Source organism: Oncorhynchus mykiss, chromosome 2 (genome assembly GCF_013265735.2).
Source record: "Oncorhynchus mykiss isolate Arlee chromosome 2, USDA_OmykA_1.1, whole genome shotgun sequence".
In the NCBI taxonomy this organism is placed as follows: Eukaryota; Metazoa; Chordata; class Actinopteri; order Salmoniformes; family Salmonidae; genus Oncorhynchus; species Oncorhynchus mykiss.
Window position 1 is genome coordinate 88,492,953 of NC_048566.1, and position 26,289 is coordinate 88,519,241.

The following is a 26,289-nucleotide window of genomic DNA, read 5'->3' on the forward strand; positions in this document are numbered from 1 at the left end:
TACATCTGATTCACTCTACAGTATTGTAACGACCCTGGGTTTATAAGCGCGGAAATCGAGCCTGCTGCACGAGCATGCTTTTACCGCACAGTCGATAGCGCGCCGGACCTCGGGCTCGAGACCTACTCCCTGCTGTTTCATTACAGTATATACTGTATACAGTGCTAATTGTACAAACAAATTAGGGCTGGGCAATATGACGATATATATCGTGTGATAGAAAAACGTATATCGTTTCATATTATGCTCTATCGTTTATTTCGTTGTGTTGCAAATCACTCTTTACGGCAATATTTTTGTCAATTGGACGACGCTTTGCATTCTTGGAAGGAAATATGCAACACAAACACACATGGAGAAGAGTGAACGTGACACAGCACGGAGACACGGATCTCGTACCTAAAAGAGAGGCTACCTCGATCGCATGGACGTGGTTTGGGTATGAAAAGTCTGACACGGACAAGAAAACCGTCCTCTACAAAATATACCGCAGTCCGGTCCCGAAAACATGCTCAAACAGCACTAACCTCTTTTACCACTTACGCAATAATCATGTGAAACAGTTCGGAGATAATAATGTGAAACAGTTCGGAGAGAGTCTATGGATGAGACCGAAAAAAGTACAGTCGTGCTAAAAACAAACCCCCGACTCAGACGTTGCAAGAGGCGTTTACCCGCTGCACACCATATGGTAAAGAATCACAAAGATGGAAGGAGATAACAGCTGCCGTTACAACTTATATCTGCAAAGACATGGCCCCAATTTACATGGTTGAGAAATGAGGTTTCGTGAGCCAAGGTACCAAATGCAAATTGATATGTGACACGTATTAATGCCAAAATAACATGCAAAACAGGCAAGCCCCCCCCAAAAAATATTTATATTTTAGGCCTATATTTATTTTGTTTGCAACTATAGTTGAAGTGTTTTCTATTTACCTTTTTAGATTCTATACATTCATATTTTATATTTTGTTACATGCTTAATTGAAAATGTGCACAAATGTTCTAAATGAAAGGAGAAATAATCAAATATGAGTAAGTACCTTTTATTTGTTGAGTATAATTCAACATGTAATAAGAAATAGGCCTTTACATGTGGTAATTTTATATAAACTATTTATTCATTGAATTTACAGAAAATGTGCTATATTGTGATATGAATCGTTATCGGGATATGAAATGACCTATATCGGGATATGAGATTTTGGCCATATCGCACATCCCTAAAATAAATTATAGAAGAGGCCTGTGTATTAAATGTAACAAAAACCCTTAACTACTATCTACCTATGGCTAGCGCTGAGTTAGCAAATGTTGACGTTAGAGCGGTTGACATGCGAACATTAGATACAGATTTGATAAAAAAGTAACTTTCTAAAATACTTATCATTAGCGTGGTTCATGTACTCATGTAAATACACTTACTACAAGTCATCGTTTGTAAAAATATATATATTTATTAAGAGACAAAAAGTTAAACGAAAATACATTTAATCCGAGACGCCATATTGTCTCATTGATTTACATACAAAGTTAGCTTGCTTAGTTTGGCAACCCTACAAGACCATGGCACTTGCCTATAGAGCAGCAAGAGGAACTGCCCTGCCCGGCTCTGCTCAAACCCTACACCCCAACCCGAGTACTCCATTCAGCCTCCTCTGGTGTAAACTGTAGATGTACACTCATATGAAGGGGAACTTCTCACTAGTTATCACTCGGTCAAAACAGTTAAATTATACATCACAATTAGATAAACTTGTAATCTCTAGATTGCAAAAACATAACCATGCTCATAAATGTTAAACTTGAAAGCAGGATGAATAAGGAGACACAGACTATTTAAATTGTTCTACTGGGTGTCTCTTCCTGCTTATATTCTACCAACAAATGAGGCGCACACCTGCTATAAGGGCACAAGGTGAGACCCAAATGCAGACACAGGAGGCAGATGGTAGAGCTCTGATTTGTATTATAACAAAGGGAGTAGGTAAATGCAGGTTGGGGACAGGTGAGAGTTCATAAACCAGGTCAGAGTCCAAACAGTACCAGACGATAGGCAGGCTTGTTGTCAGAACAGGCAGAGTGGTCAGGCAGGCGGGTTCGGAGTCAGGACAGGCAACGGTTGAAACCAGGAGGACTAGAAACAAACAGAGCTTGGGAAAAATAGTAGCAAGGAAAAACGCTGGTTGACTTGGCAAACGAGACGAACTGGCACAGAGAGACAGGAAACACAGGGATATATAAACCTGGGATAATAAGCGACACCTGGAGGGGGTGGAGACAATCACAAGGACAGGTGAACCAGATCAGGGTGTCACACCTGCAGCTAACAGGTCGAATGTCTCCCCCTAGTGGCAGCACTAAATATACATGTAGCTAAATTAAAGCAAAACCATGGAGGACTACAATAATAATGTTGTGAACAAACAAAATTTGATTCCAAAATATGGAAATGTATAGAATCTATACACAGAACATTTTTGTTGTTGTTGTAAGGGTAATAATATAAGCCAGATAGGCCTATAATGTACAAGACCATATGTCAGTCATAAGTCCCAAAGAGGGTGTTTTGTCCTGCTCCTGCATTCATCCCAGTCATCAGTGACAGAATTGGGCTAAGCACATGTTTGACATCAATGTTTGTACAATTACAATGGAAAAACAATTTTAGGAAATGCAATATAACATACTATTTACAGTTGCAATGGAATGGTTTACTTTGTGTGGTAGGATTTGTGGGCTTTGACACTCTTATGTAGGGGTCATAACCAGACATCAAATAGTGCAATATATGTCACAACACTTCTAAATGTATGTGTCATGACAGCATTTATGACATATTATGACATATTATATAACATGTTATGATGCAATGTGTCAAATAAAGTGTTAGCGTTTTTCTAGTTACACCAGGTAGAACAGAACACTTGTTTGTAGCCGTGAGTGACTGAGGTGAAATTACATTCTCATGACTGTTAAAGTGTTTCTACATAAACACTGTGAGCCTGTCTAGTAAATGATTGGTGTTAACAGTTTATCACTGCACTTGACTGTTAGACCCTGGAGCAGCTGCCTGGGCTGCTGTAAGCAAACCATTACACAGCACAGGGAGGAATGCTGAAGATACGGACTATATGGTTGAACTAACTGGGTTTTAAATGCTTTTGGCAAAGTGTCTGGAGAAATGTCCTGTAAACCAGAGCCTAGTGGTGGACCAAGAGAGGCCAGGATACCTACTGGGTATGCCAGCGATGTGCCGGTGATATGTCAGCGATGTGCCGGTGATATGTCAGCGATGTGCCGGTGATATGCCAGCGACGTGCCAGTGATATGCCAGCGATGTGCCGGTGATATGCCAGCGATGTGTCGGTGATATGTGCCGGTGATATGCCGGTGATATGTGCCGGGGATGTGCCGGTGATATGCCGGTGATGTGCCGGTGATATGTGCCGGTGATGTGCCGGTGATATATGCCGGTGATATGCCGGTGATGTGCCGGTGATATGCCGGTGATATGTGCCGGTGATATGTGGCGGTGATATATGCCGGTGATATGTGCCGGTGATATGCCGGTGATGTGCCGGTGATATATGCCAGTGATATGCCGGTGATGTGCTGGTGAGATGCCGGTGATATGCCTGTGATGTGCCGGTGATGTGCCGACAATGTGCCGGTGATATATGCCAGTGATGTGCCGGTGATATATGCCGGCGATATGCCGGTTATGTGACGTGATATATGGCGGTGATATGCCGGTGATATATGCCGGCGATATGCCGGTGATGTGCCGGTGATAAATGCCGTTGATGTGCCGGTGATATATGCCGGTGATGTGCCGACGATATGCCGGTGATGTGCCAGTGATATGCCGGTGATGTGCCGGTGATATATGCCGGTGATATGCCAGTGATGTACCAGTGATATGCTAGCGATGTGCCGGTGATGTGCCGGTGATATATGCCGGTGAAATGCCGGTGATATGCCGGTGATGTGCCAGTGAAATGCCGGTGATGTGCCAGTGATATGCTAGTGATATGACAGCGATGTGCCAGTGATATGCAGAGTAGGTGTCAGTGGACCTGTTGAATGAGACAGCTTACATAATCGTTTGGAGGTGTTGCATGCATTTTTTTGCATCAGGATTTGTTGGAGACTGTTACCATATAGTAGTACCTGGTACGTAACACTGCTAATAAATGTTGCACTTAAAACCCCTTACTTTCTAGCCAAGGTTATTAATACATACAGTAGATATGTTGTAAATGATTAAAGAGCTTAACAAGTGAGCCTGATAATAAATCAAGTCGATGCTGCCTCTGAGGTCCACATAAGATAAGCCAAGATAATTGTATGTGTGTGATTACCCTATGGATGTGTTACAAAACCCAACATTGTTAGTGTTATTTGTGAGCTGAGGTGTGTGCGTGACAGTTGTATGTGGTCACTGGTCAGTGTTGAGTTGGCAAGAACATACAGGCTTTCATGATTGACTCTACCTCCCAGGCACTCCACATAGCAGGCTCTCTAAACTATGCACAACTCGCCACTGAAGTTTGGATTTGAAATGTAAATGTCTCCTAGCTATGTGACTTTACTCTATATACCTCCCTTAGGCATGGTAAAATGACAGGTTGGAGGCTGGGATCACACTGGGATCACAGTGCCTAGTTAGATAGGTGTATCGTCTGAAACAGGTTTCCCTGCTTTTTGTTGCCCATGCAGACTATTGGATTTAGAGGTAGGTTATTATTTAACCTTTATACAACAGGTGGATCTAATCCTGAATGCTGATTGGTCAAAACCGCATTCCAGCCGGTGTCTAATCTATGACGTTAAAATTAGAGGTCGACCGATTATGATTTTTCAACGCTGATACCGATACCGATTATTGGAGGACCAAAAAATCCGATACCGATTAATCGGCCGATTTAAAAATAAAATAAAAAAAAATTTAAAAAATAAAATAAAAAATAAAAATAAATAATAATATATATTTCTTTGTAATAATGACAATTACAACAATACTGAATGAACAGTTTATTTTAACTTAATATAATACATAAATAAAATAAATTTAGCCTCAAGTAAATAATGAAACATGTTCAATTTGGTTTAAATAATGCAAAAACAAAGTGTTGGAGAAGAAAGTAAAAGTGCAATATGTGCTATGTAAGAAAGCTAACGTTTCAGTTCCTTGCTCAGAACATGAGAACATATGAAAGCTGGTGGTTCCTTTTAACATGAGTCTTCAATATTCCCAGGTAAGAAGGTTTAGGTTGTAGTTATTATAGGAATTATAGGGCTATTTCCCTCTATACCATTTGTATTTCATTAACCTTTAACTATTGGATGTTCTTAAAGGCACTTTAGTATTGCAAGTGTAACAGTATAGCTTCCGTCCCTCTCCTCGCTCCTCCCTGGGCTCGAACCAGCAACACAACGACAACAGCCACCATCGAAGCAGTGTTACCCATGCAGAGCAAGGGGAACAACTACTAGAAGGCTCAGAGCGAGTGATGTTTGAAACGCTATTAGCGCGCGCTAACTAGCTAGCCATTTCACTTCGGTTAGACCAGCCTCATCTCGGGAGTTGATAGGCTTGAAGTCATAAACAGCCAGTTTCCTTGTGGAGTGCAACGAGAGAGTGGCAGGTCGTTATTGCGTTGGACTAGTTAACTGTAAGGTTGCAAGATTGCATCCCCCGAGCTGACAAGGTGAAAATCTGTCGTTCTGCCCCTGAACAAGGCAGCTTACCCACCATTCCTAGGCCGTCATTGAAAATAAGATTGTGTTCTTAACTGACTTGCCTAGTTAAATAAAGGTTATATAAAAATTGTAAAAACAATTGGCAAATCGGCGCCCAAAAATACCGATTTCCGATTGTTATGAAAACTTGAAATTGGCCCTAATTAATCGGCCATTCCGATTAATCGGTCGACCTCTAGTTAAAATGCCTATTTTCTCTGTTCCATCTGACTGTGCAATGCACTGTCTCATCAGCCCAGCCAGGCAATTTATAATATTGATCTCCACTCGGCCTAACAACACTGTGGCAACATATCCTCCAAACACTGTCTTTTCAGGCATTATCACTTAACTATTAACCAGTCCAGTCCATTAAGAACACATTCATATGTACACAACATGCTTCCTTAAACAAGGCAATTAAACATGTCTCAACAACCTGTTCATCTATTTGTCCTTTGAACTCGTCCAGGGACATCGGGTCCTGGAGTTTTAGGTTGGCTTGGATGGAATTCAAGATCAGGCCTCTTAGCTTAAAACAAGATTCAGATCTGAGCTTGTATGTGTTTTCATTTTGAGCTAGAAGAGAGGATGTGTAAAATGGCAGTTTTCCTAAAATGGTCTTCTAAATAAGAATATACCAGTGTCCCGACAGCACTGTAGAGATCACAATGGTGAGTTAGATCTGAGGCTATTATATAAACAGCGTCATGGTAATGTGGCCACACCGTCTCCCATGAGCTTCCCCAAGTTGTACCAAACGGACCAGTTCGTTGCTGGATTCTTCACCGATCTTTGATACCTTCTCCTGAACGTAAACGTTGTTCGGACCTCAAGTTCTGTGAGGTGGAAGAAATTCCTTTGTTCTCTATGAAACTTCACTCTATCTCTATACTGTGTGGCCATATGGCAGGGTCTTCCCTAGGAATTTACGACCTCACTCTGACCACAGCAGTCTGGTTGTAGAAGCAGAGAGCGGGGGATGGTGCTTGCTGTACCCAAAGAGGGCAACGTCATGACACTATTGTGTTAATGACTGTACTAGCTTACCTGGTTAAATAAAGGTTAAATAAAAAATATAAAAAAATCTCTCCCTGCCTCTGTTTGGGTTTTTCCACAGAGAGAAGCACCACGGCCTCTCCCATCATGACTGAGCACGGTCTGTCTCCAGGGCCCATCAATGGCTGCTCTTCCTCCTCCAACCCCCAGCCCAATGCAGGCAACAGCAGCAAGCCCCGGAGGAGTAAGTCCCTGAACACCAAGCACAGCACCACCTCCTCCATGCTGTCCGTCAAACAGGACCCTCCCACCAGGCAGCCCGCGGCCACACCCCTAGAGGTCCTCCCTAAAGTCATCGCCCAGAAGTCCATGCTGGAGAAATTCAAGCTTTTCAACAGAAAAGGAGGCTCCAAGGCAGCTGGAGTCCTGACTGACAGGCCGAAAGGGCGGGAGACGGAGTCGATGGAGTCGCGTCCCACCAGCAGTGACCACCTAGAGGAGGCAGAGGGGAACTCCCGGCCCCCCAGTGTCATGGCGACCAGCCCCAAGCTTGCCCTGAAGGGCATTGCCCAGCGCACCTTCGGCAGGGCCCTCACCCCCCAGAAGAGCTCTCTGAAGACTGGGGAGAAGGAGAAGGACAAGGCCAGGCCCAAGGAGAGGGACAAGGCCCGGGAGGGAGGCTCCAAGCGGGGGTTTGTCACAGAGCCCAGGGATGACACCAGGCAGGAGGGAGTAGGTTCAGACTCAGCAGAGCCCAAGAGGAACACTAAGAGTACCAGCCTCATCCCAAAAGGAGGCAAGGCTGGCAGTGGCAAAAAGGAGGTTTCAGCCCCAGCAGCACACAGCGGAATACAAAAGCCAGGGTTCAAGGCAGGGAAGACCCCGGGGGTGCCCTCTTCTGGTCGAGATGGAGACAGGCCCAGCAGTTTGAGGACCGGTGGGGGTGGTGGTCACTCGGTGCACAAGTGCCAGCTGGACAGCAGAAGCTCCAGCTCCTGCTCCAGCCTGGCCTCCTCTGAAGGGAGGTCTCACCATCAACACCACCATACCAACGGAGCACCCCCAGTGGCCACCACAGCCAGCAACACCATCAGTGTCCAGCTACCTCATCCTCAGCAGCAATACAACCACCCCAACACTGCCACTGTTGCACCATTCATGTACAGGTACTATACCTGCTTTGATGGACAGAATTTGAGCTTTCATAGTTTAATAGTAGGAATATACCACAATGTCAAACATTTTATACATACCACGTCTCAAACCTTTTAACTGACTGTCGGGATCTGTGTAATTCTAAATTATAGTCAATGACTAATTGGAGAGGACTGAACTACATATACTTAGTGGGAACTCTTTACTCCTGACGAAGCGCAGAGAGAGGTAGACTGACTCTGTTGTATCGCTCCTCATTGTCTTGTTGTTCCTGCCCTGTCCTGTAGGTCTCAGCCTGATGTGACTGGAGCAGACATGATGATGGAGGCAGCGGGGTCACTGGAAGGTCACAGAGAGACTGCAGCCATCAGCAAGTCAGCAGACAACTCCCATGAGGACCTCACAGGTAACACTGGGTCACTATGATTTACATGCAGAGTAGTGTGTAGCTGTACCTCACAATGTCTGTCTCACTGGTTAAATCCTATATCCTTCCAAGCATACTGGATATAATGTGATTGCTAAGGGGTTATTCAATTGATTGAAACAGGGCATTTTCATACTGTGCTTTATGACTTCAATTTCCACATCAGTTTTTCTTTGGTATTTTTTACACTGTTACGTTAAATGTTAAGAAGATGAGACTATTGTGAACTGTAATATGTTTCACAAACTGGCAATTATCTCATTAGCAACAAAGGATCCTGTCCCAGGGAAAAACAAATTCAGCCTCTTGCTGTTCCCAGGCACAAATGAGGGTCTCTCTTCCCAGCTAAACATGTCAATCAATACTAAATAGTGAGGAGTGCATCAAAATGCCACCATGGAGAACAAAAGGCCCAGTTTCCTGTGGATTATTTTTAGCCTCTTCGTGATGGATCAGAGATATTGCCTCAAAGTTCACAATGCTTTGGCGTGCCCACACAAAGCCTGTCTGAATGCAATTAACAGCACTGTTAATGCTGCATACAGAGTGAATGGAAAAACTCACTTGGAAACTCTTGAGTTTCTCAGCCAGGAAGTAAGTGGGTTGGTACCGTTCATTTGGAGCGCTGCTCTGCTGCCACACTGGAAAAATTAAGAAAAGTTGAGCTTTGTATGAATTGTATGATTCGTTGAGAGAGTGGAGAGAGAGGCTTGATATGACCCTAGAGTTGACTGGTGAAGTGATGGAATGTTGTCCTGAGGCAGCCCCAGCCAGGGCTCTGTGTCTATGTGTCTACCATGTCAGCCAGGAGGAAAGAAAGGCCAGGTCCTGACTGAATGGAACAGAAAGAGCTCATCTGCATGTTAAAGGCTGTGGATGTCATGGAGATGCCAAGGCTCCTCACCAAACACACTGTGTGTGTGTGTGGTGGATGACTGGAGAGGCCTTTCTCCCTTCTTCCATCACTCTGGGGAAATATAAAGCAGTCGCCACAGGAGGAGTGGTTAGCGCTGGGGTAGGTGTGTCAGCCCTGGGGTAGGTGTGTCAGCCCTGGGGTAGGTGTGTCAGACCTGGGGTAGGTGTGTCAGCCCTGGGGTAGGTGTGTCATCGCTGGGGTAGGTGTGTCAGCGCTGGGGTAGGTGTGTCAGCCCTGGGGTAGGTGTGTCAGCCCTGGGGTAGGTGTGTCAGCGCTGGGGTAGGTGTGTCAGCCCTGGGGTAGGTGTGTCAGCGCAGGGGTAGGTGTGTCAGCGCTGCGGTAGGTGTGTCAGCGCTCTGGGGTAGGTGTGTCAGCGCTGGGGTAGGTGTGTCAGCGCTGCGGTAGGTGTGTTAGCGCTGGGGTAGGTGTGTCAGCGCTGGGGTAGGTGTGTCAGCGCTGCGGTAGGTGTGTCACCGCTGCGGTAGGTGTGTTAGCGCTGGGGTAGGTGTGTCAGCGCTGGAGTAGGTGTGTCAGCGCTGCGGTAGGTGTGTCAGCGCTGCGGTAGGTGTGTTAGCGCTGGGGTAGGTGTGTCAGCGCTGGGGTAGGTGTGTCAGCGCTGCGGTAGGTGTGTCACCGCTGCGGTAGGTGTGTCAGCGCTGGGGTAGGTGTGGCAGCTACATCATTCTCTTTCTGTAATTTCTGGGCTGAAGGACATTCAAGAAAACAAGCATGTACTTACACTGTTCCGATGAGAATCATAATGTGTCATGGAGAGGTTGTGGTTCCCGGACTTATCCCAGACAGGACTTATCCCGGACAGGACTTATCCCAGACAGGACCTATCCCGGACAGGACTTATCCCGGACAGGACTTATCCCGGACAGGACTTATCCCAGACAGGACCTATCCCGGACAGGACTTATCCCAGACAGGACTTATCCCGGACAGGACCTATCCCGGACAGGACTTATCCCGGACAGGACTTATCCCGGACAGGACCTATCCCGGACAGGACCTATCCCGGACAGGACTTATCCCGGACAGGACTTATCCCGGACAGGACTTATCCCGGACAGGACCTATCCCGGACAGGACCTATCCCGGACAGGACTTATCCCAGACAGGACTTATCCCGGACAGGACCTATCCCGGACAGGACCTATCCCGGACAGGACTTATCCCGGACAGGACTTATCCCGGACAGGACTTATCCCGGACAGGACCTATCCCGGACAGGACCTATCCCGGACAGGACTTATCCCGGACAGGACTTATCCCGGACAGGACCTATCCCGGACAGGACCTATCCCGGACAGGACTTATCCCGGACAGGACTTATCCCGGACAGGACTTACCCCGGACAGGACTTACCCCGGACAGGACTTACCCTGGACAGGACTTATCCCGGACAGGACTTATCCCGGACTGGACATATCCCAGACTTATCAAAGTGTCAAGGAGTTGGAGCAACTAGTAAGGACTATCTGGAGAGAGAAGACGTGCTTCCTCACAGAAGTGGTGAGGGTGTTGCTAAGAGTGGCAGCAGCAATGACTTTTCACCCAGCCAAGACAGGAGCAGAGCCAGGCTCTCTCTGGGCAGCATTACCCTGGGAGGCTTCAGCCAGCACAACCAGCCACCCTGTCACATCCCCAACAGACCAATTCCAGACGACACTAGACGACGCATGCCAGTGAGCCAAACACCCCTGTGGTGGAGAGACCAGGAAGTGGGCATACAGAGTGCTGTGACCCTGAAACAGACTGCCAGGAGGTCAGAGGTCAGAGCTGGGAGGAGAACTATGTGGAGGTGTCCAGCAAGAGGCAGAGCCAGCTGTACCAGGTGCACCTGCAGCAGACTTGTGTCTGGGATCGCTCAACTCAACGAGGAGATCCTGCTCACTATGCTGGACATATTTGAGAAACATGACTGTGTGTGTGTGTGTGTGTGTGTGAGATGTATGTGTGTGGGGGGGGCTGCTCCCCATTGCCCTCTGCCTGTGGTCTTCAGTGCTGCTTACCTTTTAACTTCCCAGACCTCTTGGACTAGACGCGGCTTCATTCACTAGCAGAACAATATGTTTGTTAATGCTCTCAAAGCATTCAGAGCATGTTCCCTTTTTTCTGCTTGCTAAACATTCTGTCAGCTCTCTTCGTTACATTCGCAAAAGTTATACAAACCCTCCATCAAAGGGCTGCTCTTAAAGCAGAGCTGCCTGTAAGGGTTTAGTGGCGTTATAAAGGGTTGGTTTAGCCCTGTGAATGGGCTCGTTTGGGCTTCCTCCAAGCCCCCCTGGAGTGCCTTGACATTTGAATTTGCCCTGCAAAACCCTCCACTCACCTACGGCTCATTTTAATTTGGAAAAAGGCTTTGGGTGAATTAGTGGGCTGAGCTTTTCTCCTTCCCGACACTGTCCTGTACAGCACCAGGATGGAAAACCCTGTTCTGATTGATGTGAAGGACTTTTTCAATGTTTCCTTTCCTCAAAAGCATCCATAATTCCTATGGAGTTTTTTGTACACATGTTTTTTCTGGTTTGGGCTTTGATTGGCTACAGTACGTTATGTAACATTAAGGATCCTTTTGTTGTGAATCGTCTGTTTCAAGTGTTAATGGATATCTTTGCAGGAAATATGCGCATTTATGAGGATGTACTTACTCACAAGCCTGTGCCATGTGTTGTTTGACGTGGCAGCTGTTTCAGGTGGACTGTCTCTAACAGACCCCCGTCCCCTACTCCTAGGTGAAGACCCTGAGGCCAGGCGGTTGCGGACGGTGAAGGACATTGCTGATCTGAGGCAGAACCTGGAGGACACCATGTCCAGCCTGAGGGGAACACAGATTAGCCACAGGTATGTCCTTGACCTTGCTTCTGCACCATCTCTGTGTGTGTGTGTGTGTGTGTGTGTGTGTGTGTGTGTGTTCATTTGTATTGCTCTGATGGTAGGAGTTGTTAATTTCAGAGGTTTGGCTCAGCAATTCCCAAACATGATTACATACTTCCTTTGCAAAGTGCCCTCCGCAGAGGATTCAATGTTATGGCTGTTCCTGACTTCACTATCTCAGTAATGCATCAGTGATCTAGTAACAAGGGCAAAAGAACACCAGGGTGAAATTTAAACATGGCAGTCATTTTGATCGATGTGGGAAAGAAGTATTCAAAATGAGGACCATTATTTTCTGGCATGTGAACCATTTGGATTCCAGCTTGTCTACATGACAGAGTCTGCCTTGGTGTCTAAAGGCTTTAGCCTGATTGACAGTTGGACTGGTAGATCAGATGTTGATGTGGAGACATCCCTCTTTTATCTCTAGCCTGATGAATCAGATGTGTTGCCCAGTTGCCTCGTCCTGAGCCCAGCCATGAAATCAGCTTGGAGGGGTTGAGTGGACCCCTGTGGTCAGCCAGCACAAGGTTAAAAGTTGCTTTTGTCTCCGAAGTCAATAAAAGGGGAGAAAAAACATGAAGAGCACTCCTGGTGGGCTATTCTACAATGCCCAATGGATTTCTACTCTCTTTAGCGTCATATGGGAGTGAATCATGCAATTCAACTAGTAGGATTGTTCAGTCAGAACAACATTTTTAATTGTAGATAAGTTGCCCTCTAAAGTGCATGTAAATGCAGTTAGCTTTTCATGCTGGACTGGCTCATCTCTTAGACTCTTTCTCTTGCATGATAGGTACTCTCCATCCCTTACATCTATTGTTTAGCACTTTGAATGTGTTGCTATGTAGTTCAGTGTTCTGATCTGTAGTTTGTTGTCACAGTGAGAGGGAGTGTAGTTCAGTGTTCTGATCTGTAGTTTGTTGTCTCAGTGAGAGGGAGTGTAGTTCAGTGTTCTGATCTGTTGTTTGTTGTCACAGTGAGAGGGAGTGTAGTTCAGTGTTCTGATCTGTAGTTTGTTGTCTCAGTGAGAGGGAGTGTAGTTCAGTGTTCTGATCTGTAGTTTGTTGTCTCAGTGAGAGGGAGTGTAGTTCAGTGTTCTGATCTGTTGTTTGTTGTGAGAGGGAGTGTAGTTCAGTGTTCTGATCTGTAGTTTGTTGTCTCAGTGAGAGGGAGTGTAGTTCAGTGTTCTGATCTGTGGTTTGTTGTCACAGTGAGAGGGAGTGTAGTTCAGTGTTCTGATCTGTAGTTTGTTGTCACAGTGAGAGGGAGTGTAGTTCAGTGTTCTGATCTGTAGTTTGTTGTCTCAGTGAGAGGGAGTGTAGTTCAGTGTTCTGATCTGTAGTTTGTTGTCTCAGTGAGAGGGAGTGTAGTTCAGTGTTCTGATCTGTAGTTTGTTGTCTCAGTGAGAGGGAGTGTAGTTCAGTGTTCTGATCTGTAGTTTGTTGTCTCAGTGAGAGGGAGTGTAGTTTAGTGTTCTGATCTGTTGTTTGTTGTGAGAGGGAGTGTAGTTCAGTGTTCTGATCTGTAGTTTGTTGTCTCAGTGAGAGGGAGTGTAGTTCAGTGTTCTGATCTGTGGTTTGTTGTCACAGTGAGAGGGAGTGTAGTTCAGTGTTCTGATCTGTAGTTTGTTGTCACAGTGAGAGGGAGTGTAGTTCAGTGTTCTGATCTGTAGTTTGTTGTCACAGTGAGAGGGAGGGTAATTCAGTGTTCTGATCTGTAGTTTGTTGTCACAGTGAGAGGGAGTGTAGTTTAGTGTTCTGATCTGTTGTTTGTTGTGAGAGGGAGTGTAGTTCAGTGTTCTGATCTGTAGTTTGTTGTCACAGTGAGAGGGAGGGTAATTCAGTGTTCTGATCTGTAGTTTGTTGTCACAGTGAGAGGGAGTGTAGTTTAGTGTTCTGATCTGTTGTTTGTTGTGAGAGGGAGTGTAGTTCAGTGTTCTGATCTGTTGTTTGTTGTCTCAGTGAGAGGGAGTGGTGACTCCTGACCCACCCCACCTTTCCTCGCCACCCTCTCTCTCACCGTCTCTCTCCCCCTCTCTCTCTCTCCCCAGCACCCTAGAGACCACCTTCGACAGCAGTGTCACCACCGAGATCAGCGGGAGAGGCATGCTCAACCTGTCTCCCCACCCCAACCCAGCGCTGCCCTGGCGACTGTGCCCCTCCAGCCCACGTCTGCAGGCAGGCGACGCCCCCTCTGTGGGAAATGGGTACGCAGTGGTGATGCGGGGCAGCTCCAGTGGCATGGTGAGCCCAGAGGATGGGCGCTACCTCCGCAGCAGGCAGACACCAGGACAGGAGAGTAACACTGTGTGTGACCTGTCAGACAAGATGGAAGAGCTGGAGGGCGTTGCCATAGAGACCACAGGGTACATGAGCGATGGGGACGTGCTAGGGAAGAACATCCACATGGACAAAGTCACCAGTGGGTGAGTGCACACAGCATAGCCTATATTACCGTTAAGACAGGAGCTGCATCTAACCTAGAGCGCAAAAAATAAAAAAACATCTTCACTGATTTGTTAGTCAAGGGAGACTACTTATGATATGATAGACATATAAGTGAACTCTTCATCCTTTAGCATTTGTACTTTTGTCTATTCAACTGGCAAAGGGAGCCAGGAGAAAGCAGTAGGCCCAACCCTGCTTTGAATGGACTACTACACCACAGGGATGTGGCGCAGTTAATGTACAGTGCCTTGCGAAAGTATTCGGCCCCCTTGAACTTTGCGACCTTTTGCCACATTTCAGGCTTCAAACATAAAGATATAAAACTGTATTTTTTTGTGAAGAATCAACAACAAGTGGGACACAATCATGAAGTGGAACGACATTTATTGGATTTTTCAAACTTTTTTAACAAATCAAAAACTGAAAAATTGGGCGTGCAAAAAAATACAGTTTTATATCTTTATGTTTGAAGCCTGAAATGTGGCAAAAGGTCGCAAAGTTCAAAGGGGCCGAATACTTTCGCAAGGCACTGTATGTCTCACTTTTCAGTTTTCTTGCCAATAGATGGCAGTGTTTCAGTGTCTGGCAGTGCTCTCTGCTAATGTCTCATTTGTCAGTAGTAGTTTAGAGAAAACTCCTGAATCTGTGACAGCAACAGATGGGAGATCACTTGAGATATCAGACATCATCTTTCATTTGGAACATAGCTTGATAACATGCTGTCTTATTTGGAAAGCTGTAAAATAAATGAGTGGAAGTTATCAGGGTTCTAAATCTATTTTTAAATGTGGTTTCACATGCATCATTAATCTGATCATCTATCTCTCTTGACACATCCAACCAGACACCCTTATGATATATTCATAAATGACTACATAGTAAAGCAGACAATATTTATTTGCTATCCTGCTTTTTCTGTACATTGCTAACTTATGAAAAGTAGTAACTGTTTCAGGCAGTATAAATACAATGTGTACATGACCCACTAGCCCAGGCTATACTGTCAGGCGTCATTGTCTTGGCTGTGGGTACAACCTTGACATTGAAGCAAAGATACATGGGAATAAGGAAACACAGTACTATTTTCCAGTCATAAATCCTGACGCTTCGATCACACCGACAGCATCAATAGTACGCAGCATCATCTGGATATGTGTGCAACAAAAGTTTATCATTCATCTTCTGCTACCATTTCTGTCAAGCCATCTACACATACAGTTTGACACATACGTTCGATACATCCAACGTATGTACCACACAGAACGCACTACAACTGCCTCTGTAACACAATGCTGCAGGGCAAACGCAGCGTTTCATTGGAAAATAATGTTCTTCTGGTGAACCAAAATGCAATGACGCTGTCAGTGTGCTTATGGAGTTTCACAGAGAGCCTTCTTGTTTGTTTACCAAAGAGGGACATCCCAGATTCCCAGTATGAGGTTGGATGGACACGGATTCTCCAGTTTCTTTCTTGTGAGATTCTGATTGGACTGTGTGTCGATGGGCATGCTTGTTCAGATCAGGCTGAAGTTGAAGAGAGTTTGATTTAAAAATAATCTGGCCTTTGTGCCCTAGAGAGAAAGCAGGTCATGGGAAATATTCTCCTCAGCATTGAGATGACATGAGACACTGAAAGCTCTCATCATTTACAAAAGTCTCTTCTATTCATATACAACATGCACTCCTAGAGAAAGAAGTCTGGTCCAAGGCTGATTGCAGTCTTCTCCTTTACTGGGCCTCAGAGATTCTGTGGTAACACACCCGTGAACACTCAACCAGAGGTTAAGGCAAGTCTTATTTCACAGAGGTGAATCATGTGACACAGAGCCAACTGCAGGTCAGGATACGTCTGTTGATTATGTGATCACATATGCTGTGTGTTTCATCTCACTAGAATTGGAGCAAATAAGATGTTTATTTTTCCATCAGATCAACTGAAATCAAATTGTATTTGTCACATGCGCCAAATACAACAGGTATTACGGTGAAATGCTTACTAGGGCTTGTTTTTTTTAAAATAAATAAATCAAAGTTATGAAAATATTTACTAAATAAACAAAAGTAAAAAATAAAAGAGCAACTATAAAATAACAATAACGAGGCTATATCCAGGGGGTACTGGTACCGAGTCAATGTGTGGGGTACAGGTTAGTCAAGGTGTAACGAATGTATTCACTCCCTGAACTGTCAGGAAGACAGTTCAGGGAGTGAATACATTTAATTAATAAATGAAGGAAACACAAACAGCGCACCGACATGAAACAGAAACAATGACGACTGGGGAAAAAAACAAAGGGAGTGACAGAGGGCAGGTAATCAAGGAGGTGATGGAGTCCAGGTGAGTGTCATTATGCGCCTAAGGCTGGTGACAGGTGTGCGCCCTAACGAGCAGCCTGGTGACCTAGAGGCCGGAGAGGGAGCACACGTGACACAAGGTAATTGAGGTCATATGTACATGTAGGTAGGGGTAAAATGACTATGCATAGATAAACAGCGAGTAGCAGAGTAGCAGCAGTGTAAAAAAATAATAGTCCAGGTAGCCATTTGATTAATTGTTCAGCAGTCCTATGGCTTGGAAGTAGACGTTGTTAAGAAGCCTTTTGGACCTAGACTTGGCACTCCTGTACTGCTTGCCGTGTGGTAGCAGAGAGAACAGTCTATGACTAGTGTGGCTGGAGTCTTTGACAATTTTTATGGCCTTCCTCTGACACTGGTATAGAGGTCCTGGATGGCAGGAAGTTTGGCCCCAGTGGTGTACTGGGCCGTACACACTGCCCTCTGTAGTGCCTTGCGGTCGGAGGCCGTGCAGTTGCCGTACCAGACAGTGATGCAACCAGATGCTCTCGATGGTGTAGCTGTAGAACTTTTTGAGGATCTGGGGACCCATGCCAAATCTTTTCAGTCTTCTGAGGGGGGATAGGTGTTGTCGTGCCCTCTTCATGACTGTCTTGGTGTGTTTATACCATGTTAGTTTGTTGGTGATGTGGACCTCAAGAAACTTGAAGCTCTCAGCCTGCTCCACTACAGCTCAGTCGATGAGAATGGGGGCGTGCTCGGCCCTCCTTTTCATGTAGTCCACGATCATCTCCTTTGTCTTGATCACGTTGAGGGAGAGTCCTGAGTCTTGTCCTGGCACCATACAGTGCCTTGCGAAAGTATTCGGCCCCCTTGAACTTTGCGACCTTTTGCCACATTTCAGGCTTCAAACATAAAGATATAAAACTGTATTTTTTTGTGAAGAATCAACAACAAGTGGGACACAATCATGAAGTGGAATGACATTTATTGGATATTTCAAACTTTTTTAACAAATCAAAAACTGAAAAATTGGGCGTGCAAAATTATTCAGCCCCCTTAAGTTAATACTTTGTAGCGCCACCTTTTGCTGCGATTACAGCTGTAAGTCGCTTGGTGTATGTCTCTATCAGTTTTGCACATCGAGAGACTGAAATTTTTTCCCATTCCTCCTTGCAAAACAGCTCGAGCTCAGTGAGGTTGGATGGAGAGCATTTGTGAACAGCAGTTTTCAGTTCTTTCCACAGATTCTCGATTGGATTCAGGTCTGGACTTTGACTTGGCCATTCTAACACCTGGATATGTTTATTTTTGAACCATTCCATTGTAGATTTTGCTTTATGTTTTGGATCATTGTCTTGTTGGAAGACAAATCTCCGTCCCAGTCTCAGGTCTTTTGCAGACTCCATCAGGTTTTCTTGCAGAATGGTCCTGTATTTGGCTCCATCCATCTTCCCATCAATTTTAACCATCTTCCCTGTCCCTGCTGAAGAAAAGCAAGCCCAAACCATGATGCTGCCACCACCATGTTTGACAGTGGGGATGGTGTGTTCAGGGTGATGAGCTGTGTTACTTTTACGCCAAACATAACGTTTTGCATTGTTGCCAAAAAGTTCAATTTTGGTTTCAACTGACCAGAGCACCTTCTTCCACATGTTTGGTGTGTCTCCCAGGTGGCTTGTGGCAAACTTTAAACAACACTTTTTATGGATATCTTTAAGAAATGGCTTTCTTCTTGCCACTCTTCCATAAAGGCCAGATTTGTGAAATATACGACTGATTGTTGTCCTATGGACAGAGTCTCCCACCTCAGCTGTAGATCTCTGCAGTTCATCCAGAGTGATCATGGGCCTCTTGGCTGCATCTCTGATCAGTCTTCTCCTTGTATGAGCTGAAAGTTTAGAGGGACGGCCAGGTCTTGGTAGATTTGCAGTGGTCTGATACTCCTTCCATTTCAATATTATCGCTTGCACAGTGCTCCTTGGGATGTTTAAAGCTTGGGAAATCTTTTTGTATCAAAATCCGGCTTTAAACTTCTTCACAACAGTATCTCGGACCTGCCTGGTGTGTTCCTTGTTCTTCATGATGCTCTCTGCGCTTTTGACGGACCTCTGAGACTATCACAGTGCAGGTGCATTCATACGGAGACTTGATTACACACAGGTGGATTGTATTTATCATCATTAGTCATTTAGGTCAACATTGGATCATTCAGAGATCCTCACTGAACTTCTGGAGAGAGTTTGCTGCACTGAAAGTAAAGGGGCTGAATAATTTTGCACGCCCAATTTTTCAGTTTTTGATTTGTCAAAAAAGTTTTAAATATCCAATGAATGTCGTTCCACTTCATGATTGTGTCCCACTTGTTGTTGATTCTTCACACAAAAAATACAGTTTTATATCTTTATGTTTGAAGCCTGAAATGTGGCAAAAGGTCGCAAAGTTCAAGGGGGCCGAATACTTTCGCAAGGCACTGTACTGCCAGGTCTCTGACCTGAGGGCACTACGGCACACGTTGAAACAGGGACTGGATGCTGGAGAACTTGTATGTTGCTCACCACAATCATCTGTATTATCCGATTTTCCTCTAGGAAACGGAAGCAATAGAGAATGACAGTGGAAACATGGTCCTTGTCCTGCTCTGGAGAGTTTTAATACAAGTTGATTCTGAATGTCTTGGTGATATGATAGCACTTTGTTGAAGTTTAGGTCAACCACACTAATCAAAGGGTGTGCATGAACACATAGCCATAATAGTGAGTTCACCTGTCAACTCTAGTGTGTTTCACTCTGTTTTTAACCCAACACCTCACGTGATCGAGAGTTCAGTAAACCTATGGGGGCTTGTGATGTTAGTGCAAATAAATAGTCAGCTGAGGACCTGCAGACTAACTGGCTCTGCTGTTGTTCAGTAACCAGAGTTAATGGATGTCCCACTGCAGGCACACAGCTCTGAACCCAAACATTGGCAGAGATTTAAACTGGACCTTCAATTGATTGATTTGATGCCCTAGGAAGAGTGAGAGTGACCAACATTAGACCACTTCTATGGCCTTGTGCTATAGTCAGGTGGGTTGTGGTTGCTACTGGGCTATAGTACCATAGACCTGTTTGGAAATGTATTGTTGTGTACTTGGTTTGGTTACATTAGATTATTTTTTTTAAATGTCTTGCTTAATAACTCTGAGCCAGTCAATGAGTCATCTCTTGTGGTGTATCTCATTGCGAAAGGCAATTAATCATAACTCATCTTTTGTTTCACAATTGGGTGCTGTAGTTGGTTCACAGGAAAGCAATAGGCTAGACTCACTCCTCTGACAAATGTTAGGGCTTCTTACCTGTCTGGCTGGTTAGTCAGCAACTGGTCTGTCCAACTCAGCTTCAATAGCTGCCTATAGATCCAATCAGTCGGCCTCGAAACACTCAAAAGAGTTATCCTTACTAGGAAGTGTGGCTGCTATTTAGGGCTTGTGCTTATCAGAGGAAATTCCGGCTGTTTGTTAATGTTAGTGCTGCCAGGCTTTGCATGTAATTGGTACTTCCTGATCTCTGAGATGAAAGGTGCTTTGATTAAGGTTGGTGAGTGTCTTTCACTCATCACTCACGATCAAGTAGTACTGGGTCGTTCCACGAAATTAGTGCCTTTTGCATTCCTTTGATATTTTAAGGAGAAATTGTGCACAAATATTGAAATGTAAAAGCCTATTATATTAAATTATGTACCCTTTTAATATAGACCATTTCCTTTTGGAAGGTGAACTGTCGGCCCAGTCAGAGGTCCTGAGCAGGATTGGAGCAGGTTTTCATCAAGGATCTCTGTACTTTGCTCCGTTCATCTTTCCCTCAATCCTGACTATTCTCCCAGTCCCTGCCTCTGAAAACATCCCTACAGCATGATGCTGCCACCACCATGCTTCACCGTAGGGATGACGCAAGGTTTCCTCCAGATGTGACGCTTGGCATTCAGGCCGAAGTGTTCAATCTTGATTTCATCAGACCAGAGAATCTTGTTTCTCATGGTCTGAGAGTCCTTTAGGTGCCTTTTGGCAAACTCCAAGTGAGCTGTCATGTGCCTTTTACTGAGGAGTGGCTTCCGTCTGGCCACTCTACCATAAAGGCCTGATTGGTGGAGTGCTGCAGAGATGGTTGTCCTTCTGGAAGGTTCTCCCATCTACACAGAGGAACTCTGGAACTCTTTCAGAGTGACCATAGGGTTGCTCAGTTTGGCCGGGTAGCCAGCTCTAGGAAGAGTCAGGGAGGTTACAAACTTCTTCCATTTAAGAAGGATGGAGGCCACTGTGTTCTTTGGTACCTTCAATGCTGCAGAAATGTTTTGGTACCCTTCCCCAGATCTTTGCCTTAACACAGTCCTGTCTCGGAGCTCTACAGACAATTCCTTCAACCTGGCTTGGTTTATGCTCTGACGTGCACTGTCAACTGTGGGACCTTATGTAGACAGGTGTGTGCCTTTCCAAATAATTTTCAATCAATTGAATTTACCAAAGGTGGACTCCAATCAAGTTGTAGAAACATCTCAAGGATGATCAATGGAAACAGGATGCACCTGAGCTCAATTTTGAGTCTCATATCAAAGAGTCTGAATACATATGTAAATAAGGTATTTATTTTATTTTTAATACATTTGCAAACATTTCTAAAAACTTGTTTTCGCTTTGTCGTGTGTAGATTGATGAGGAAAATTGTATCCATTTTAGAATAATGCTGTAATGTAACAAAATGTGGAAAAAGTCAAGGGGTCTGAATACTTTCCAAATGCACTGTATGGTACTTTTGTGTGTCACTGTTTGTCAAATCAAATCCAATTTTATTTGTCACATGTGCCAAATACAACAGGTGTGGACATTACAGTGACATGCTTACTGACAAGCCCTTAACCAACAAGCAGTTTTAAGAAAAATAAGTAATAAGTAAAAAATTAAAGTAACAAATTGGCAGAAACATTATGTACAAAATAAGTTATAAATAACACGGGAAAAAACACACACAATTGGTGTCACATCTACTCCCTCTCCCCCCTTCGGCGTTCAATGTCGCCGGTATACTAACCACCAATCCTGGGGACCATCATTACACACACCTGGGATCCATCATTACGCACATCTGGCATCAATCATTACGCGCACCTGCACGTCATCATGAGGCACACCTGTACTCCATTACCTCACTTATTACCTTCTCTATATCTGGCACTCCCTTAGGTTCATTCCCCAGTCATTATTGATCCTGTGTTTTTACGACACTACTGTTATGTTGTCTTGTTCCGTGTTTGTTGTTTAATTAAACATTTCACCTGCACCAGCTTCTCGACTCACAGCATCTTCGTTATAATTGGTTAGGGGACCGTAAAACGGCAGCCATCTCCTCCAGCGCCATTATCTTTGTCTTGGGACTTTTAGTGCCTTCAGTTTAGGGTCTGCACCTTTTGACGAAGTTAGTGTGCCAAACATAAAGTAACGAATTAAACCAGGACAGGTTAATCAGTGGTCACATTAACCTTTTGCTTTCCTTAAGCCTGAAATTAATATTTTCAACAATGATGTGTGAGCTGTCATCATCTATACACACCAAAGCCACTAATATACATGGTTATAAATGACTCTGGTACACACAACACTACAACAATGGTAACATCATCCTTTACACATTTGGTTTAGAAAACCCCAGGTAAGCTCTCCTAACAGTTAAAGATAGAAAATGCTTTACTGCAACAATACCATAAATATCTTAGGAAAGTAGTATTACAGGCTTGGGAAGCAGTTTTACATGTTTTATGAGTGACATTTTAAACAGTGAGACACTTACCCTTGATTTCCTGTCACACTTTAAGACGAGCTGACACTCCCTGTGTTACCTGGATTAGCATGAAACCGTGCTGGGGGTTATGTAAAGTCACAGGGATGATGGTAAAGCTATGCTTTCAATGGGGCTGCCTCAATGCATTTATCTCACCCTAAACTGGTAAGCCTGTGGCGTTGCTCTGGGCTAAAGGTATGACAATAGCCCCCTAAATGGTTAACTGAAAATGGGTAAGTATGGCGAGTCACTTGGTGTTGACTGAGAGCAAATGAGAATGTTTATTTAGCTGCGGAGGCGTGAGTGTCTCGTACGCCCTCCGCATACACTGCTGAGATGATTTTGGCACGTTTTTGTTTTATATGTTGTAATATCTTCAGTCTACAAGCTTCAGTCATGTCAAACCCCAACCTCTCCACCTGCAGGGATGGTGTGACCATTCTGAACGCCTGTGCCATATTCTTTTATTAGGTTGACAGGATATATTTTCTTAGTTTTTTCTTTCTGAACTGTCCTATTTGCTCTGACATCACACACATAATATGTGGAATAACAACATTAGTGTGAGCAGATGTTTAGGTTGAAACACTAACAAACCCTGACCACTTGTTGTTTATGATATGAACCAAATAAATGTCTGTGACTCTCACAGTGCATTTTCATGATGACATACCTCATGGTTCTTCTATATAGGTGTCAGGAAGTCAGACACATTATAAAAGTAGGTAACAGGATTGTAATGTGTTTGTCACGCCCTGGCCATAGAGAGGGTTTTATTCTCTATTTTGGTTAGGCCAGGGTGTGACTAGGGTGGGCACTTTGTTTGAGTGTTTTTGGTGAATAAATGATCATGAACACGTACCACGCTGCGTTTTGGTCCACTCCTTCTTCATGCAACGACGAGCGTTACAGAACTACCCACCACCAAAGGACCAAGCAGCGTGGTAAGGAGGAGCAGCGTGGCCAGGGGTATGAGACAACCTGGGAGGAGGTAGAGAGGTGGTTGGTCGACCCAGGGAGAGTGCCAGAGCCCACCTGGGATTCTATGGAGCAGTGCAAAGAGGGATACCGGAGGATGGAGTCGGCGAGACGAACACGGCTGGCAAGGAAGCCTGAGAGGCAGCCCCCCCAAAAAAAATCTTTGGGGGGGAACACGGGGAGTGTGGCAGAGTCGGGTTGGAGACCTGAGCCAACTCCCCGTGTTTACCGTGGCGGGCGTCGTACTGGTCAGACACCCTGTTATGCGGTGGAGCGCACGGTGTCTCCAGTATGCGTTCTTAGCCCGATGTGCTACATCCCAGCTCCCCGCATCTGCCGGGCTAGGGTGAGCATCCAGTCAGGACGGATGGTGCCAGCCCTGCTCTCCAGACCTCCAGTACGTCTCTACGGCCCAGGATATCCTGTGCCGGCTCTGTGCACTGTCTCCAGTGCGTCTGCACAGCCCTGTGCGTCCTGTGCCTGCACCCCGCACGTGCCAGGCCAAAATAACCATCCAGCCAGTGCTGGTGGTGCCAGCTCTGCGCTCAACCGCCAGTGCGCCTCCACGGCCCAGTGTATCCAGTGCCTCTGCCAAGGACAAAGCCTCCTGTATGTCTCCCCAGCCTGGTGAGTCCTGTGCCTGCTCCCAGAGCCAGGCCTCCTGTGTGTCTCTCCACTTCAGTAATCCATGGCAAGAAGCCTCCAGTGATGATCCATGGCACGAAGCCTCCAGTGATGATCCATGGCAAGAAGCCTCCAGCGATGATCCATGGCAAGAAGCCTCCAGTAATGATCCATGGCAAGAAGCCTCCAGTGATGATCCATGGCAAGAAGCCTCCAGTGATGATCCAGGGCACGAGGCCTCCAGTGATGATCCATGGCAAGAAGCCTCCAGTGATGATCCATGGCAAGAAGCCTCCAGTGATGATCCATGGCAAGAAGCCTCCAGTGAGGAGTCATGGCACGAAGCCTCCAGTGAGGAGTCATGGCACGAAGCCTCCAGCAACGACGGTTTCCAGTCCGGAGCCTCCAGCAACGACGGCGCCCAGTCCGGGGCCTCCAGCAACGAGGGTGCCCAGTCCGGGGCCTCCAGCAACGAGGGTGCCCAGTCCGGGGCCTCCAGTAACGAGGGTGCCCAGTCCGGGGCCTCCAGCAACGAGGGTGCCCAGTCCGGGGCCTCCAGCAACGAGGGTGCCCAGTCCGGGGCCTCCAGCAACGAGGGTGCCCAGTCCGGGGCCTCCAGCAACGAGGGTGCCCAGTCCGGAGCCTCCAGCAACGAGGGTGCCCAGTCCAGGGCGAGGATCCCCGCACCAGAGGCGCCACCAAAGTGGGGGGAGCCAGAGGCGGAGGGGGGTCTACGTCCCGCACCAGAGCCGCGGCCGTAAAGGAGGCCCACCCGGACCCTCCCCTTTAGAGTCAGGTTTTGCGGCCGGAGTCCGCACCTTTGGGGGTGGGGGGTCCTGTCACGCCCTGGCCATAGAGAGGATTTTATTCTCTATTTTGGTTAGGCCAGGGTGTGACTAGGGTGGATATGTTTTCTATTTCTTTTTGTTTGGCCGGGTGTGGTCAGAGGCAGCTGTCTATCGTTGTCTCTGATTGAGAATCATACTTAGGCAGCTTTTTCCCACCTGTGTTTTGTGGGTAGTTATTTTCTGTTTAGTGTCTGCACCTTACAGAACTGTTTCGTTTCTCACTTTGTTAATTATCATGAACACGTACCACGCTGCGTTTTGTTCCCCTCCTTCTTCATGCAACGACGAGCGTTACAGTGTTTGAGGTTGTCAGTGAAGTGGATTAGTACAGCCTGCCATGGTGACGCACAGCAGAGACAGGGACAGGGTCAGAGACAGGGTCAGAGACAGGGACAGGGACAGAGACAGGGACAGAGATGGGGACAGAGACTGTGACAGAGGCTGAGACAGGGACAGAGAAGAGAGAAGAGGACAGACACAGAGATTGAGACATGTACTGAGACTGTGACTGACAGGCCTGTTGTGTTGTGTGTCTGCAGCTACATGACGGACGGTGGGGTGGGCATGTACACACGCCGCCTCAAGCACCTGCCGGATGGCATGGCTGTGGTCCGAGAGACACTCCATCGTAACAGTTCCAAGGGCCAAGGGGACGCCACCGACAGGTTTGTCACCACTACCACCCCTTCCCCTGTCCCCTAACCTCTTGCCTAGTTAAATAAAGGTTAAATGAAACAATTACAAATAAATAAAACCTCACTCCACCTGCAGTGTCTGGCTCAGGTGAGGCTTCTGTACAGACATCCAATAGGATTAGTCTGGAAGCAACAAAGCTGCCATTGTTGGGAGGCTGAGTCTGAGGGAAAACAGAGTGATTGTTTTCCTCAGTGCCACAGGCTATGGACACACACACACATGATAACATAGACACTCTACACACATGATAATATAGACACTACACACATGTATTTTGTATTTTGCAGATATGTGGTAGTGGCCTGAGGGAACACACTTAATGTGTTGTGAAATCTTTTATCACATTTTATTTGTCACATATGCCAAATACAACAGGTGTAGACCTTTACGTGAAATGCTTACTTACAAGCCATTAACAATGCAGTTCAAGTACAGTTAAGAAAATAATTACTAAAT

At 45.8% G+C, this 26,289-nt stretch overlaps 1 protein-coding gene across 6 annotated transcripts in view; it reads left to right on the plus strand.

Annotated features, from left to right (window-relative positions):
* The window catches only part of LOC110499041 (neuron navigator 2), a 168,429-nt gene that overhangs the window by 94,316 nt on the left and 47,824 nt on the right, over window positions 1-26,289 (plus strand). For 5 of the 6 annotated variants that reach the window (XM_036958477.1, XM_036958479.1, XM_036958478.1 and 2 more), the window contains exons 8-12: window positions 6,869-7,913; window positions 8,190-8,308; window positions 11,987-12,095; window positions 14,182-14,556; window positions 25,677-25,802. In XM_036958477.1, the coding sequence (XP_036814372.1) occupies window positions 6,869-7,913; window positions 8,190-8,308; window positions 11,987-12,095; window positions 14,182-14,556; window positions 25,677-25,802 (1,774 nt within the window). Of the gene's footprint in view, window positions 1-81; window positions 800-6,868; window positions 7,914-8,189; window positions 8,309-11,986; window positions 12,096-14,181; window positions 14,557-25,676; window positions 25,803-26,289 lie in introns of those variants that run through there. The other variant, XM_036958482.1, reaches the window with a different exon arrangement.